Source organism: Cervus elaphus, chromosome 23, assembly GCF_910594005.1.
Source record: "Cervus elaphus chromosome 23, mCerEla1.1, whole genome shotgun sequence".
Taxonomy (NCBI): Eukaryota; Metazoa; Chordata; class Mammalia; order Artiodactyla; family Cervidae; genus Cervus; species Cervus elaphus.
The window spans coordinates 62,601,345-62,616,098 of NC_057837.1; the positions used below are offsets into that span (position 1 = coordinate 62,601,345).

At 38.2% G+C, this 14,754-nt stretch overlaps 2 protein-coding genes across 4 annotated transcripts in view; one reads left to right on the forward strand and one right to left on the reverse strand.

The window, feature by feature from the left end:
- The window catches only part of CBFA2T2 (CBFA2/RUNX1 partner transcriptional co-repressor 2), a 141,470-nt gene that overhangs the window by 37,725 nt on the left and 88,991 nt on the right, over window positions 1-14,754 (forward strand). The gene's annotated exons all lie outside the window — the stretch shown is intronic.
- Window positions 3,840-4,201, reverse strand: LOC122681279 (cytochrome c oxidase subunit 7C, mitochondrial-like). Its single transcript, XM_043883183.1, has one exon. It carries the CDS (start codon window positions 4,142-4,144, stop codon window positions 3,953-3,955), a length of 192 nt encoding a protein of 63 aa, XP_043739118.1. The 5' UTR covers window positions 4,145-4,201; the 3' UTR covers window positions 3,840-3,952.

Here is a 14,754-nt window from a genome sequence, read left to right on the forward strand (position 1 = left end):
TTTTGACTTTGTCCATCAAATAGGGTCATTCATTTAACAGAGTGGAAGTTTGGATAGCTAAACCATTTTTCTCTCTGTGCCTCTTTATAAATATTTTTAAAAATCACATTGATGAGCTGAAGTTAACTGTTTAGTACTTCTTCAAGGGTGGGGTGTGTGTGTGTTTGTGTATACAAATTAAAAATGATAATTGTTTAGTATGCATAGGGAAACTATCCTTATACACTATTTGAAAAATAGCTTAATACTTGAATATTTCATTAAGAAGTTCTGTGGTAAGATTATACTTATCAGAAAAAGATTTCTTGGGCTATTTAACATTTTAATTTTAAAATAAGGGGCTTCAAAACCAGGAGATATTATTTTTTCATGCTAAATATCCACAGTAGTCAGTCTAAGCCATTAGACCTTTCCTTAGTGCTTTGTGTGTTAATAAGTCTTGGTGTGCAGAGTACTTGTTGAAACTGGAATACGGCCGGCCAGTAACTCCTGATCATTAATTACTCTCCTTGTATCCTGGAGTTGTGCTCTAGGGGGTGCTATTCACATGGACTATAATGTAAAAAGAAACCCCTTAGCGTTGTGCACATAGGAGGTATTATCTTAATGCCTTTGGCTCTATTAAGTGAATAAAGTGATTTGAACATTGCTGTGAGGTAGAGTTTAAGATGCACTGTGGGACACTGGAAAGAGTAATTTGCTGGCAGCCAGGAGATCTGGGCTCTGGACCTGGTCACCAACTGACACCTAGCCTTCCCTATGGTACCACAAAGAACTTTGATTAGGTATCTCTTTAGTGGCAAATATTTAGGATTTCGGTGATAGGTTGAACTCGGGAATGAGGTCCAGCACTGAGATTACTAAAGGTAGCAGAGACATGTGATTGTTGAGAAGTGATGAGAAGCAGTTTAGGGCAAAGTTAGGCTCATGATTTTGGTGTAGATTATGAATGGAAATCTATACATCTGCTCCATGTTCATTGACTGGAGATAGGTCATCATCATTCTTATATTGTACTGCAGGTGCATGAAAGGAAAAAAGAGAAGCAGGGCTCAGTTACCTTAGGTTTAGGCCTTCCTGAGACTGATGATGAGTTTCTGCTCCTGCCGTTGCTCAAGCAGTGATTTGACTGGTAGACAGTATGGCCTGTACATTCTAGGGTAGGCTTATGCCCAGCCATTTTGATAGTCACTGCATGAAGCCCCTGGTTTTCCCTTTGCCTCAGTTTCCCCGCTCCGCTTAGTAGGGATGCATTTCTCCCTTCTCATCTGAACTCGAGACCCATCTTTCGTCTCCATGAAGCATTTCTTGTTTTTCGTTTAGTTGGAAACTTTTCTTGTCATTTTTGGTAATTTTTATTTTATATCTCAGATTATTATATTTGATGCTATATGTATATTTATTCCCTACTATCTTACAGGGATAAGATAGGGACTTGGTCTTAACTATTTTTGCGTCTCTTAGTGCCGTAATTTTCTCAAATTTTAGTATATAGAAGAATCATCTTGAGAACTTACTGAAGTTTGGACTGTTGACCTTTTCCCCATTCTGATTCATTGGATTTAATGTGGGCCTGGGGACATGCATTTAATAATAATAATAATAATGTGGGCCTGGGAACATGGATTTAATATGGGCCTGGGAACAGGCTCCTTGAAATAGTTTAGTTAGGCAGGTGGGTTAGGGTCCCATATGGTTTACAGCATCTTATCTAGCTCAGTACCCTGTCTTGTTCTTCAGAGCATATAATATGATCTGTTGATTGAGTAACTAAATCAGTGGTCAGTCAAAACCAATAATCTGCTCATTGGTATGTCTACTAGAAGTGATCTTAAAATTTGTCAAGATTTATTTTATTCCTGGCTACCTAATATTCTATAGATTTTTGTGAATTGTATGAACTCTTTGGACCCTCAGGTTAAAGTGCCCTTTGACTTATTTTTAAAAATTTCTTATTAGTCACTCAATTATCCTATGCAGAAAGCTAATTGTAGACATATATATACATTTGAGTTTTGTTTTTAATCTTTGTCTTCTAAAAATAAGCTGTCTATAGCATAGCTTTCTTACAGAAAGCAATATGTTCAGACTTTGTAGGAACTAACAGAAGTCTTTCTAATTCTTAACTTGCCCAATTAAATAATTAATTTCATGTCTTTATCTATACTTATTCTCTTCATGAACTCATGGCTTTAAATGCTATGCTGACAATTCCCAGATTTATATCTTGAGCCCAGATCCCTTCCCAGAACTCTTGATTGGTTTGTCCACTTGTCTTCACGACATCTCTACTTGGATACCTTATAGCTATCTCAAACTAAAAAATGTCTATATCTGAACTTCTGACCTTCCTCCTCAAATCACATCTTCCTTCCATCTTCCCTGGCCTTTAATCAGAAACCTTGGAGTTATCCCTGACTTTTAGTGTATATATTAAAATACATTTAACATAAAATTTATCATCTTAACCATTTTTTAAAATTGGAGTATCAAAGAAGGCTGGGCACTGAAGAATTGATGCTTTCAAATTGTGGTGCTGGAGAAAACTCTTGAGAGTCCCTTGGACAGCAAGGAGATCAAACCAGTCAGTCCTAAAGGAAATCAGTCCCTATGTTCATTGGAAGGACTGCTGCTGAAGCTGATGCCCCAATACTTTGCCCACTTGATGTGAAGAGCTCACTCATTGGAAAAGACCCTGATGCTGGGAAAAGATTGAAGGCAAAAGGAGAAGGGGGTAATAGAGCATGATATGGTCATATAGCATCACCAACTCAATGGGTATGAATTTGAGCCAACTCCGGAAGATAGTAGATGACAGAGGAGCCTGGCATTCTGCAGTCCATGGGGTTGCAGACTTAGTGACTAAACAACAACATTAATAATTGCTTTACAATGATGTGTTAGTTTCTGCTGTTTAACAACATGAATCAGCTATAAGTATACATATATCCCCTCCCTCCCCCTCATCCCACTATCTTAAGCATTTTTAAGTTTGATGTGTTAAATACATCCACATTGTTGGGCTGCAGTCACCACCATTCAGCCACATAACACTTTTCATCTTGGAAGCTGAAATTCTGTACCTTTTAAGCAGTAACTTCCCATTCTTTCCATCCCCTAACTCCTGGCAACTACAATTATATTTTTTGTCTCTAATTTTAACTACTGTTAAGTACTCCATATAAGTGAAATGCATAGTATTTGTCTTTTTGTGAGTTCCTTATTTCTCTTAGCATGAAGTCCTTAAGGTTCTTCCATGTTGTAGCATATCACAGAATTTTCTTCCATTTAAAGGCTGAATGATATTCTATTGCATGGGTATACCACATTTTGCTTATCCATTCATTTGTCAATGGACATTTGGATTGCTTCTGTGTTTTTCAGCTATTGTGAATAATGCTATTATAAACATAGGATATACATATCTTTTTAAGACTCTGCCTTCAATTCTTTTGGGTATATACTCCAAAGTGGAATTAATTGTGGTATCAAATGATAATTCTCTTTAATTTTTTAGGAACCTTTACTGTTCTCCACAGTACCATTTTACTTCCCATCAACAGTATATCCTCTTTGGAGAAATGTCAGTTCAAGTCCTTTGCCCATTTTTCAATTGGGCCATTTGTTTTGTTGTTGTTCAGTGTTAGGAGTCCTATATATTAATCTGGGTATTAATCTCTTTATCACATATATAATTTGCATTCTCCCATGCTGTGGGTTGCCTTTTTACTCTGTGGATAGTGTATTATGTACAAAATTTTAAATTTTTTATGAAGTCACTTTGTTTTTTTATTTTGTTACCTAGCTTTTAAACAAAAACCGTTCAATTTCCTTTTTTCTTTTTATGCCATAAGTTTATTTACAAACATATCTAGGATGCTGAATTCAAGGGTTTGATCCTTTTAAGAGATTGCACCTCTTAATATGTTCCTCTTCTTATCTGTCTCGTGGATTACTTTTTAAGCACTTGGTGTCTTACTATAAAGAAAGGTGCAGCAAATCCAGACCCAAAGAACAAAGTCATCATAGCTAGTAACCTCCACTTGTTTTCCACTGAAAATGGTACATTCTTCCCTGGACTCTCCTCGTAGTGGCTCCGACGAACCACAGAGGTTGTGAACCTCTGGATGCTCTGTCCCAACATAGCGCTGTTGGAAGCGCTACAAAAGATCCAGAGACTGAAGGCGGAAGAAATAGCGGCTGCAAACTGTGTGCTGCTTCCTCACGACCTTGTTCCCCTCGACCCAATTTTCTGTAACTTTTATTTTCATTACCCACATTGACTCAGGAGATCATGTTTGATTCACCTTGAGAATATATGCAGAATTTAAACAACAACTTCAGTCCTTCCTTTGGACCATGTGTCTGGTCCAAACCACAAACACATCTGACTTGGCTTAGTAGAGTTGCATGCTAGTTGTTTTCCCTACTTCCATTCTTGCCCCTCAATGTGTTTTGAACATGGCAGCCAGAGTGATTCAGTTTAGTCAAGTCTCATAAATTCTCTGCTTAGACCCCTGTTAATGACTCCCATTTTACTCAAAATAAAACAAGAGTTTTAAAAAAGACTTTCAAGGACTTCCCTGGCGGTCCAGTGGTTACCACTCAGTGCATCTACTCCAGGGGACGTGGGTTCAATCTGTGCTTGAGAAACTAAGATCCCACACGCTGTGTGGTGTGGCCAGAAATAGAGACTTTGAAGTTTTCTGTGTTCTACGCCCATATGTTACTCCCCCTTGATCTCTGGACTCATATCCTACTGTTGATACTTTTCTAGCTCCAGCCACAGATCTTACAGTTCCTTTTGACTACTCTAGTCCTTGTCTTATGTCAGGACCTTTACCTAGACTGCGTTTTGTTCACCTGTCCTGTGGTTCATTTCTTCACTTCCATTCTCAATGAGGCCAACCAGGCTACCCTATTTTAAATTAAATGCCCTTCCCCACATTGCCAGCTTATCATCTTCTAACATACTGTGTATTTTACTTATTTTGTTTATTGTCTGTTTCCCCTTTCTAGAATGTAAGTTCCAAAGGGGACAGGGATTTTTGTCTGTTTTATTTATTGAAGTATTTCCATTGCCTAGAACATTGTCAGGCACATGGTAGATGTTCAGTAAATATTTGTTGAATGAATAAATGGAAGAGGAAGCAAAGTAACCACGTGATCCTTGCTCTCATGCAGTTTTCAGTTTGTGGTTTGCTTTCTCTAAATGAGGTTGACTACATTTTCCTTATTTTTTTGTTTGGCTTAAGTATGTGTAATTCAGAATCTTTGTGAAATTATAGGCATTTAAGCTTTGGGAAGCAGTGTTTGTTAAAAAGAATGCTATCTTGAGTTATGTTTTGAATGAAAGGAAAACTATAAAATATTAAAATAAAGTCATGTGCATGCCTGTGCCAGGAAAGGTGATGATATGACCAGGTTTTGAAAAATACTGATAGGTCACTTTGGGTCTTAATTCATTGCTATGGAACTCTTAATTACCTAATGTTTCATTTCCTTGCAATAAAAAGCAAATTCTTTGGCTTATAAAGTGGACTCACAAACCAAATTATTTTAGCTCTTGTTAAGATTATTTATCTTTTTGTAATCTACCATAAAAAGTCTTAAATTTCATTGAAACCCAAAATTCTGTGGTAGAAATAACATATGGAAGACTTTTGAACAAATATCCAGTGTTGAAGCAAACGTAAATAGTAGATATCATATTGATGCCAACTGAGGAAATATGATTAGACTTAGTCAATAAATAAATCTGTTAACATAATCTGCCATGTGCCAAATGAAATAATGAAAGTATTACTGTGGGAGGATGTTTTGTTAAATGTCCTACAAAGGCCTGTATCTTCTCTGCAAGCCTACCATGTGGTAAACACTTAATAATAATTGGGAAATAATAATAAGACCAAATTTTCTATCACTTAAATTGTTTATCTGAGGGAGGAGGTATTTACTTGTACACAAAACTTTAATAAGACGGCTGATATATCTTGTCTGTTAGTAGCTGACACTTTTTCTTTTCCTTTTTCCTGAATATTTGCAGTGATTCCATAATAGGACATTTATACTTTGATGGTTTTTTTACTTAAAAATTTAGAAGCAGCAGCCATACGCTAAAGGGAAAGGAATTTTCAGTTGATATGAATTTTGCATTTCTGTTGGTTTACTCTAGAAAACTAGCTCATTGCTATATTTTCTTTGCAACTAAAAGTTTACCACTTGTAATAGCAGAGGAAAATAAGTTTACATTATCTCTCTTTAGTTTCATTTCAGAGCCAGAATGTGTTAAAGATATGAAATACCAGGCCTTATTAAGAGAGTTTTCAGGGAAAGTGATAAAAGTAAAATTTTCTATGAAAATGCAAGAGAAAAATGGGATAAACTGGAGAATTTGTAAGGTTTTCCAGCAGGATGTATGAATTATATGTTTATCTGTAGATTCTGTAGTTACTTTATAAAAGTAGAAAGCTATCATTAACCTCAGTATTTTGTGTCTTCAACTGAAATATTGTGTGCTTGAAATATTGAATGATTTAAGTTTTCTTATGTTTCATGCTTCCTAAGTTATCAAAAGATAGAAAATAAAAAAGACTACCCGGCAGGAATTCAACTTAGATGTATATAAAAATCTGTTATGGTCACTTCCACATTTGAGTGAAAGAATTTGAACTGAACTAGTTGTAAAAACTTTCTCTGAAGTGAATATTTTCTGACTAACTTTTGAAATAAAACCAGAAACACTTTCCTAGGGTAAGAAGAAAAAATTCCAATGTATCAAGTGGGAAATCATAAGGAAAGTAGCATCTTTGTATTATTCCAGTTGTTGTATAAGTGCTAGGCCAGTTGTGAGTTTTAATCTTTACCTTATGTTCGCTTTTACCTGGAGAACTGGGAATTTAGATCTCTTTAACTGCTTGTGTGGTTTTTGGACTTTAGTTTCCTCTAGGTAATAATAGGGGATTCCCTGGTGATGGTAGTTGTAAAGAACCCACCTACCAGTGTAGGAGACATAGAGATACGGGTTCAATCCCTGGGTTGGAAGATCCCCTGGAGGAGGGCATGGCAACCCACTCCAGTATTCTTCCCTGGCGAATCCCAGGGACAGAGGAGCCTGACGGGCTATAGTCCATAGGGTTGCAAAGAGTCAGACATGACTAAAGCAGCTTGTTACATGTACAGGTAATAATAGACAGGCTTCAGCAACAGGTACTTGTCTTAATACTAATAAAACTCATATTTTAGGCTTTTCAACCTCAAATTTGAGTACCTGAAGAATATATAGATGTATTTTTTTAAATCTTCCTAAGTGAAGTGAAAATCACTCAGTCATGTCCAATTTTTGTGACTCGATGGACTCTACAATCAAAAAGAATGATTCCATGTAAAGTCCATTAAATTCTCCAGGCCAGAATATTGGGGTGGGTAGCCTTTCCCTTCTCCAGGGGATCTTAATAACCCAGGACTCGAACCCAGGTCTCCCACATTAAACAAGACATCAACATCAGGCAAACTTCTTATAAGAGCATAATCACCTCAAAATAATCAAGAGAAATTACCATTATATATTTTAAAAAACTTGTTTAGGGTGAAACTTCCTGAATGGTGGAGTAAGGGGCTTGGCAAATTCCTTCCTCTCAAATTTTTTGCAGTTAAAACTGGGCAGAATTGTTCAAAGCAACCGTTCTTGTACTGGCTTGTTCCCAGCAGCATTACTCAACAACCAAAAGTTGGAAATAGTCCAAATATCCGTCAGCTAGTAAGTATAAAGAATGTGGTACACCCACCAATAGAATACTACTCTGCAGTAAAAAGGAATGAATGTTGATACTTGGATGAACCTCAGAAGCATTGTACTTGAGTTACCGTAGTCAGGTATGAAAGACAACATATTATGATTTCATTTATTTTTATGATTTCATTTATTTATTAATGAATGGTTAATTTATAGGAGCAGAGTAAGCAGGTTAGCGATTTCCTAGAACTGTGGGTATAAATGGGATTTAATGTAAAGGACCATAAAGGATCTCTGGGGAGCAATTGAAATGTTCTAAAATGAGACTGTGGTGATGGTTATACAGCTCTATAAATTTACTAAAAATCATTAAATTATACATTTAAAACAGGTAAATTTTATGGTATGTATGCTAAGCCTTGGACTTCCAAGATGGTGCAGTGGTAAAGAATTCACCTGTCAGGCAGGAGACTTGGGTTTGATCCCTGGGTCGGGAAGATCCTCTGGAGAAAGAAATGGCAACCCACCCTAGTATTCTTGCCTAGGAAATCCCATGGACAAAGGAGCCTGGTGGGCTACAGTCCACGGGATGGCAGTGTCGGACTCAACTTAGCAACTCAGCAGCAGCAGCAGCATGCTATACCTCAATAAAACTCTTAGGTTGGGTTCCCCGCACCTCCACCATCCTAAAGGAGAGGCCCAAGTAGAGCACATTTCTGCAGATGGGTTTACTTAAGTGGCTTTTTTCAGCCTGTTTAATTCAGGTATTCTGAGAGCTTGAGGCCAGCAGGAGATGGAACACTGGCTTTGATCTTAGGCATGTCAATGACACTAACCTTGTAAGTTTTTAAATTTATAAAATAGGATTCAGTAAATACCCAACTTTAAAAAACCTGACAAGAATTCGGACATTGAGTTTTGTCTTTCACATAAAGTCTTCTGAAAGGTGGTGAGAGCTGTAGAGCACAGTAACTTGACAGCTCTCCCACCTTCTTGCAAATGGGCACCCACCCCTGGGGTGAAGGATGCCTTATCTGGGACAAGGCACGGGTAGCAAAAATGGTCAAAAGGTTTGGGGAAACCAATTCTAGGCTAGTAGTTTTTCATAGTTATTAGCAAAGGAGTCTTGAAATTATTAAAAGTTTTTGCCATTTCAAAACAGTAGCTTTCCCATAAAAATTCTTGGAGAGAACATAACTTGATTTGACCACAGCATATTTAATAAGAATTTAATTCAACTTCAGAACTTATCCTCTCCTTGCTCTATTTTTTAAAACTTTTTTTTTTTTAATTAATTTTTGGCTGTGCTGGTCTTCATTGCTACATGGGCTTTGTCTAGTTGCAGCAAGAGAGGCTACTCTTTGTTACAGTGGACAGGCTTCTCATTGCAGTGGCGTCTCTTGTTAGGGAGCACATGCTCTAGGCATGCAGGCTTCAGTAGTTGTGGCTCACAGGCGCAGTAGTTTTGGCTCTCGGGAACCCGCGTCCCCTCCGTTGACATGTGCTTTCTTATCCATTGCACCACCTGGGAGTCGCCCTTGCTCTATTTTAGTCAAATGAACAAGTTGGATTTTTGTTTTGTTCTGCTATTTCTTTTTGGCCACATCATGCAGCTTGTGGGATCTTAGTTCCCAGGATTGAACCTAGGCCCACAGCAGTGAAAGCACCACGTCCTCACCACCAGACCACGCAGGGGCTCCCAAAGTGGGAGCTGGATTAGATTCTTTCTAAAGTTGATATTCTGTGGTTCAATCCTGTTAAATTATTTTTGAAGCAATTAGGAAATTTCAGTTTATCTAACAAATAAACATTGAGTATGTTGATCAAAACATACCAGTTGTCCTCAGAGAATAGTAATAGACTCAGGTCAACAAAAAACTGAAAATCTAGTGGGTTTCCCTGGTGGCTCAGATGGTAAAAAAAACTGAAAATCTTAAGTACAGTGTGGTATTATGTCAGGCTTCTTGGACAGCACTGTGAAGGGCCGATTGTCAACTCTGCTTGCTTTGAGAATCCTCTCTCCTTAAGGGAAAGTCTCTAAGGTAAGTCTTTAAAAGATGAATCCTTCCCCAGGTGTGTAGAGAAGAGCTTATTTGAAGTGCTCATAGTGAAGGAAAATGGTTGGTACTCTGATTTGAGTAGAATACCTGCATATCATCCCTCATGCCTTAAAATATAGGGTAATGTGTTGGTTTATTCTAGCAAATGAAAATTCCTGCTTCATTTATTTTCTGTTCCTCTGATCCATCAACTTTAAAAAATCTGCTATCACAATCAAATTGAATTCTTGATTTTAAATAATGATCCACAGCTGTTGCAGCCTGACTTGGTCCCATAAGGGTCGATGACTCAAACATCAAGAGAATTGTTTCAGCTTTGTTTTCAAGATCACTTGTGAATTTGATTGCTTCTCTGCTTTTTCTTTTTGACACAAAATTCTTACAAGCTTTGTAATGGTAACTATGTAAAGCAAATAATCAGGAAATTATGAAGTTTTTAATAATAGTAAAACAGGAACCTATACGTAGTCACATAAACTGGAAAGTTAAAATATCTTGTTTCTGGAAAGCCTCCAAACATCTCTTTCATTTTCAGGCTATTTTCAGGTTACTAGACTACATGGAAGATAAATTTAAATAAGACATAGAAACAAAAAAGTTTAAGCAAGAAGCAAAGCTATAAGAGACTCCTAACACCTAGTTTGACATCTGATTTGACAGATGGAGAGGGTTAATGATTTAGATAATATACTTAGTAGCTGAATTGGCACAGGTACTCCAGGCTATTTTTTTTTTTTTTTCTTTTTTTTTTCTGGGGACAGGGAGACATGGGGTGCTCCAGGCTATTTTTATAGAATTGTGAGAGAAAATTACTATCTCTTAAAATGGTTGCTGTAAATAACCTAAAAAAGAGGACACTCCATAGTCAGATCAGCTGTATATTTCAAACTTTAAACATTTGTTGTCACGCCTCATGGAACTGAAGATGAGTGAGACAGCTTTTGTCCATTGAGGTTTTTACAGGATTGTTTGACATGGAGAAGCTGAGACAAACTGGCCTATGTTATCTTCTTACTACTCCCAATAAAGTTCTTTGTGGTCTAATCCCTTGCTTGTCACATAACTTCAGCCTCTTCCTGCAGGCTTAATGCTGTCTAGTCATGCCAACCTCCTTCCACTTCTTCAAACTAGCCATGCATCAAGTTCAGTTCAGTTGCTCAGTTGTGTCCGACTCTTTGTGACCCCATGGACTGCAACACACCAGGCTTCCCTGTCCATCACCAACTCCTGGAGCTTATTCAAACTCATGTCCTTCGAGTCGGTAATGCCATCCAACCATCTCATCCTCTGTCGTCCCCTTCTCCTCCTTCCTTGAGTCTTGCCCAGCATCAGGGTCTTTTCAAATGAGTCAGTTCTTCACATCAAGTGACCAAAGTATTGGAGTTTCAGCTTCAGCATCAGTTCCTTCCAATGAATATTCAGAGTTGATTTCCTTTAGGATTGACTGGTTTTATCTCCTTGCAGTCCAAGGGACTCTCAAGAGTCTTCTCCAACACCACAGTTCAAAACCATCAATTCTTTAGCGCTCAGCTTTCTTTGTAGTCCAACTGTCACATCCATACATGACTACTGGAAAAACTATAGCTTTGACTAGACGGACCTTTGTCGGCAAAGTAATATCTCTGCTTTTTAAGATGCTTTCAAGGAGCAAGCATCTTTTAATTTCATGACTATAGTCACCATCTGCAGTGATTTTGGAGCCCCCCAAAATTAAGTCTGTCGTTGTTTCCATTGTTTCCCCATCTATTTGCCACAAAGGGATGGGACCAGATGCCATGATCTTCATTTTCTGAATGTTGAGTTTTAAGCCAACTTTTTCACTCTCCTCTTTCACTTTCATCAAGAGGCTCTTTAGTTCTTTGCTTTCTGCCATAAGGGTGGTGTCATCTGCATTTCTGAGGTTATTGATATTTCTCCCAGCAATCTTGATTCCACCTTGTGCTTCATCCAGCCTGGCATTTCACATGATGTACTCTGCATAAAAGTTAAATAAGCTGGGTGACAATGTACAGCCTTGATGTACTCCTTTCCCAATTTGTTGTTCCATATCCAGTTCTAACTGTTGCTTCTTGACCTGCATACAGATTTCTCGGGAGGCAGGTCAGGTGGTCTGGTATTCCCATCTCTTGAGGAATTTTGCATGGTTTGTTGTGATCCACCCAGTCAAAGGCTTTGGTGTAATCAATAAAGCATAAGTAGATGCTTTTCTGGAACTCTGCTCTTTCGATAATCCAACAGATGTTGGCAATTTGATCTCTGGTTCCTCTGCCTTTTCAAAATCCAGCTTGTACTATTGAAGCCTGGCTTGGAGAATTTTGAGCATTACTTTGCTAGTGTGTGAGATGAGGGCAATTGTGTGGTAGTTTGAACATTGTTTGGCATTGCCTTTCTTTGGGATTGGAATGAAAACTGACCTTTCCTGGTCCTGGGGCCACTGCTGAGTTTTCTAAATTTGCTGGCATACTGAGTGCAGCACTTTCACAGCATCATCTTTTAGGATTTGAAATAGCTCAACTGGAATTCCATCACCTCCACTAGCTTTGTTCCTAGTGATGCTTCCTAAGGCCCACTTGACTTCACACTCCAGGATGCCTGGCTCTAGGTGAATGATCACACCATCATGATTATCTGGGTCGTGAAGATCTTTTTTGTATAGTTCTTCTGTGTATTCTTGCCACCTCTTCTTAATATCTTCTGCTTCTGTTAGTTCATACCATTTCTGTCCTTTATTGTGCTCATCTTTGCATGAAATGTTCCCTTGGTATCTCTTAATTTTCTTGAAGAGATCTCTAGTCTTTCCCATTCTGTTGTTTTCCTCTATTTCTTTGCATTGATCACTGAGAAAGGCTTTCTTATCTCTCCTTGCTATTTGGAACTCTGCATTCAAATGGGTGTATCTTTCCTTTTCTCCTTTGCCTTTCGCTTCTGTTCTTTTCTCAGCTATTTGTAAGGCCTCCTCAGACAACCATTTTACCTTTTTGCATTTCTTTTTCTTGGCAATGGTCTTGATCACTGCCTCCTGTACAGTGTCACGAACCTCCCTCTGTAGTTCTTGAGGCACTTTATCAGATCTAATCCCTTGAATCTATTTGTCATGCCATGCATGCCTCTTCGCATATATCCCGTCCCCTCTGCTGAAATACTTGAAATACTCTTCATCTCCTTTTGAAAAAGAAGCCTAGTTCACTTCTTATCTTTTAATTATTCACTTTATCAGAGAATTCTCACTTCCCTCACTCTCACTTCACCCCCTGATGGGAGGTCCATAGTTCTTCTAATCTTTTTCTAATTTTTTTTCCCTTTATTTTAATAACAGTGGTTCCCAACCTTTTTTTGCACCAGGGACGGGTTTTATGAAAAACAGTTTGTCCATGAGTCAGAGTTGGGGATGTTTTCAGGATGATTCAGGTATATTACATTTGTTGATCCACACTGCATCAGCTCCACCTCAGATCATCAGGCATTAGATTCTCATAAGGACCATGGTATCTATATCCCAATGCCACTGCTGATATGAGAGGAGGTGGAGCTCAGGCAGTAATGAGAGCAATGGCTGTAAAGACAGAAGAAGCTTCCCTTGTTCACCGCTCATCTCCTGCTCTGTGGCCTGGTACCTATAGGCCATGGACTGGTCCTGATCCATGGCCCAGGGGTTGGGGACTCCTGCTTTATTTACTGTTTATTAGATATTTATGCATATGATAATTATAATACTTTTCCTTCCAACAGACTGCAAGCTCTGTGTGGACAGAGACAATATTTTTGTTCACTGTTGTATCTCCAACATATAGCATAATGCCTGGCCCAAGTAGGTGTATGAGTCTTTCTAAATCTATTCTGTTGCAATGAAACCATAGAAGCATAGTTTCATATATAGAGCCGGATAGTAAACATTTTTGGCTTTATGGGCTAATATAATCTCTGTCTCAACTCTGTTGTTGTCATGGAAAACCAGTTATAGATCGACAATATATAGACAAATGGGCTATATAAGTTTTAGTAAAACTTTATTTACCAAAAGAATAAAGAATTTAGCAAAACTACGGCCTGCTGATCCCCGCTTTGAACAATCATCTCCTAAAAGGTCCGTCTAGTCAAGGCTATGGTTTTTCCAGTAGTCATGTATGGATGTGAGAGTTGGACGGTGAAGAAAGCTGAACACTGAAGAATTGATGCTTTTAAACTGTGGTGTTGGAGAAGACTTTTGAGAGTCCCTTGGACTGCAAGGAGATCCAACCAGTCCATCCTAAAGGAGATCAGTCCTGGGTGTTCATTGGAAGGACTGATGCTGAAGCTGAAACTCCAGTACTTTGGCCACCTCATGCAAAGAGTTGACTCGTTGGAAAAGACCCTAATGCTGGGAAGGATAGGGGGCAGGAGGAGAAGGGGATGACAGAGGATGAGATGGCTGGATGGCATCACTGACTCGATGGACACGGGTTTGGGTAGACTCCGGGAGTTGGTGATGGACAGGGAGGCCTGGCATGTCACAATTCATGGGGTCACAAAGAGTTGGACGCAACTGAACTGAACTGAACTGAAATCATTTTTGTGGACCTGAAAGTTCTCTCATTATGCAGTCTTGCAAACTTTCCCTAAAGGTTTTTTAGATGATTTCATTTTTGTATAGTAGATGTTAAAGCATTAATTTTTTAAAAGACTGGTGTTAAAATATTTTTTCTTTCAAAATATAATCTTTAAGATTTTTATTTTCTTATTATTGTGTTATATGTTTTTGCTTTTCCCAAGTTAGAGAGTATACTTGTACATTTAATTTTACATTTCTGTTTAAGTAAAACATTATTCTTTATATTAATTTAAAAATAAAACACTGGGGGACTGCCTTGACAATTCAGTGGTTAAGACTCTGTGCTTGTGCTTCAGGGGCACAGGTGTGAACCCTGGTCAGGAGCTAAGATCTCACAGGCTGTGCAGTGAAGTAGAATAGAATAAAATATT

Bases quoted from the DNA above. Each gene is read 5' to 3' on its own strand.
- LOC122681279 (XM_043883183.1), bottom strand. From the start codon at position 4,144: ATGTTGGGACAGAGCATCCAGAGGTTCACAACCTCTGTGGTTCGTCGG.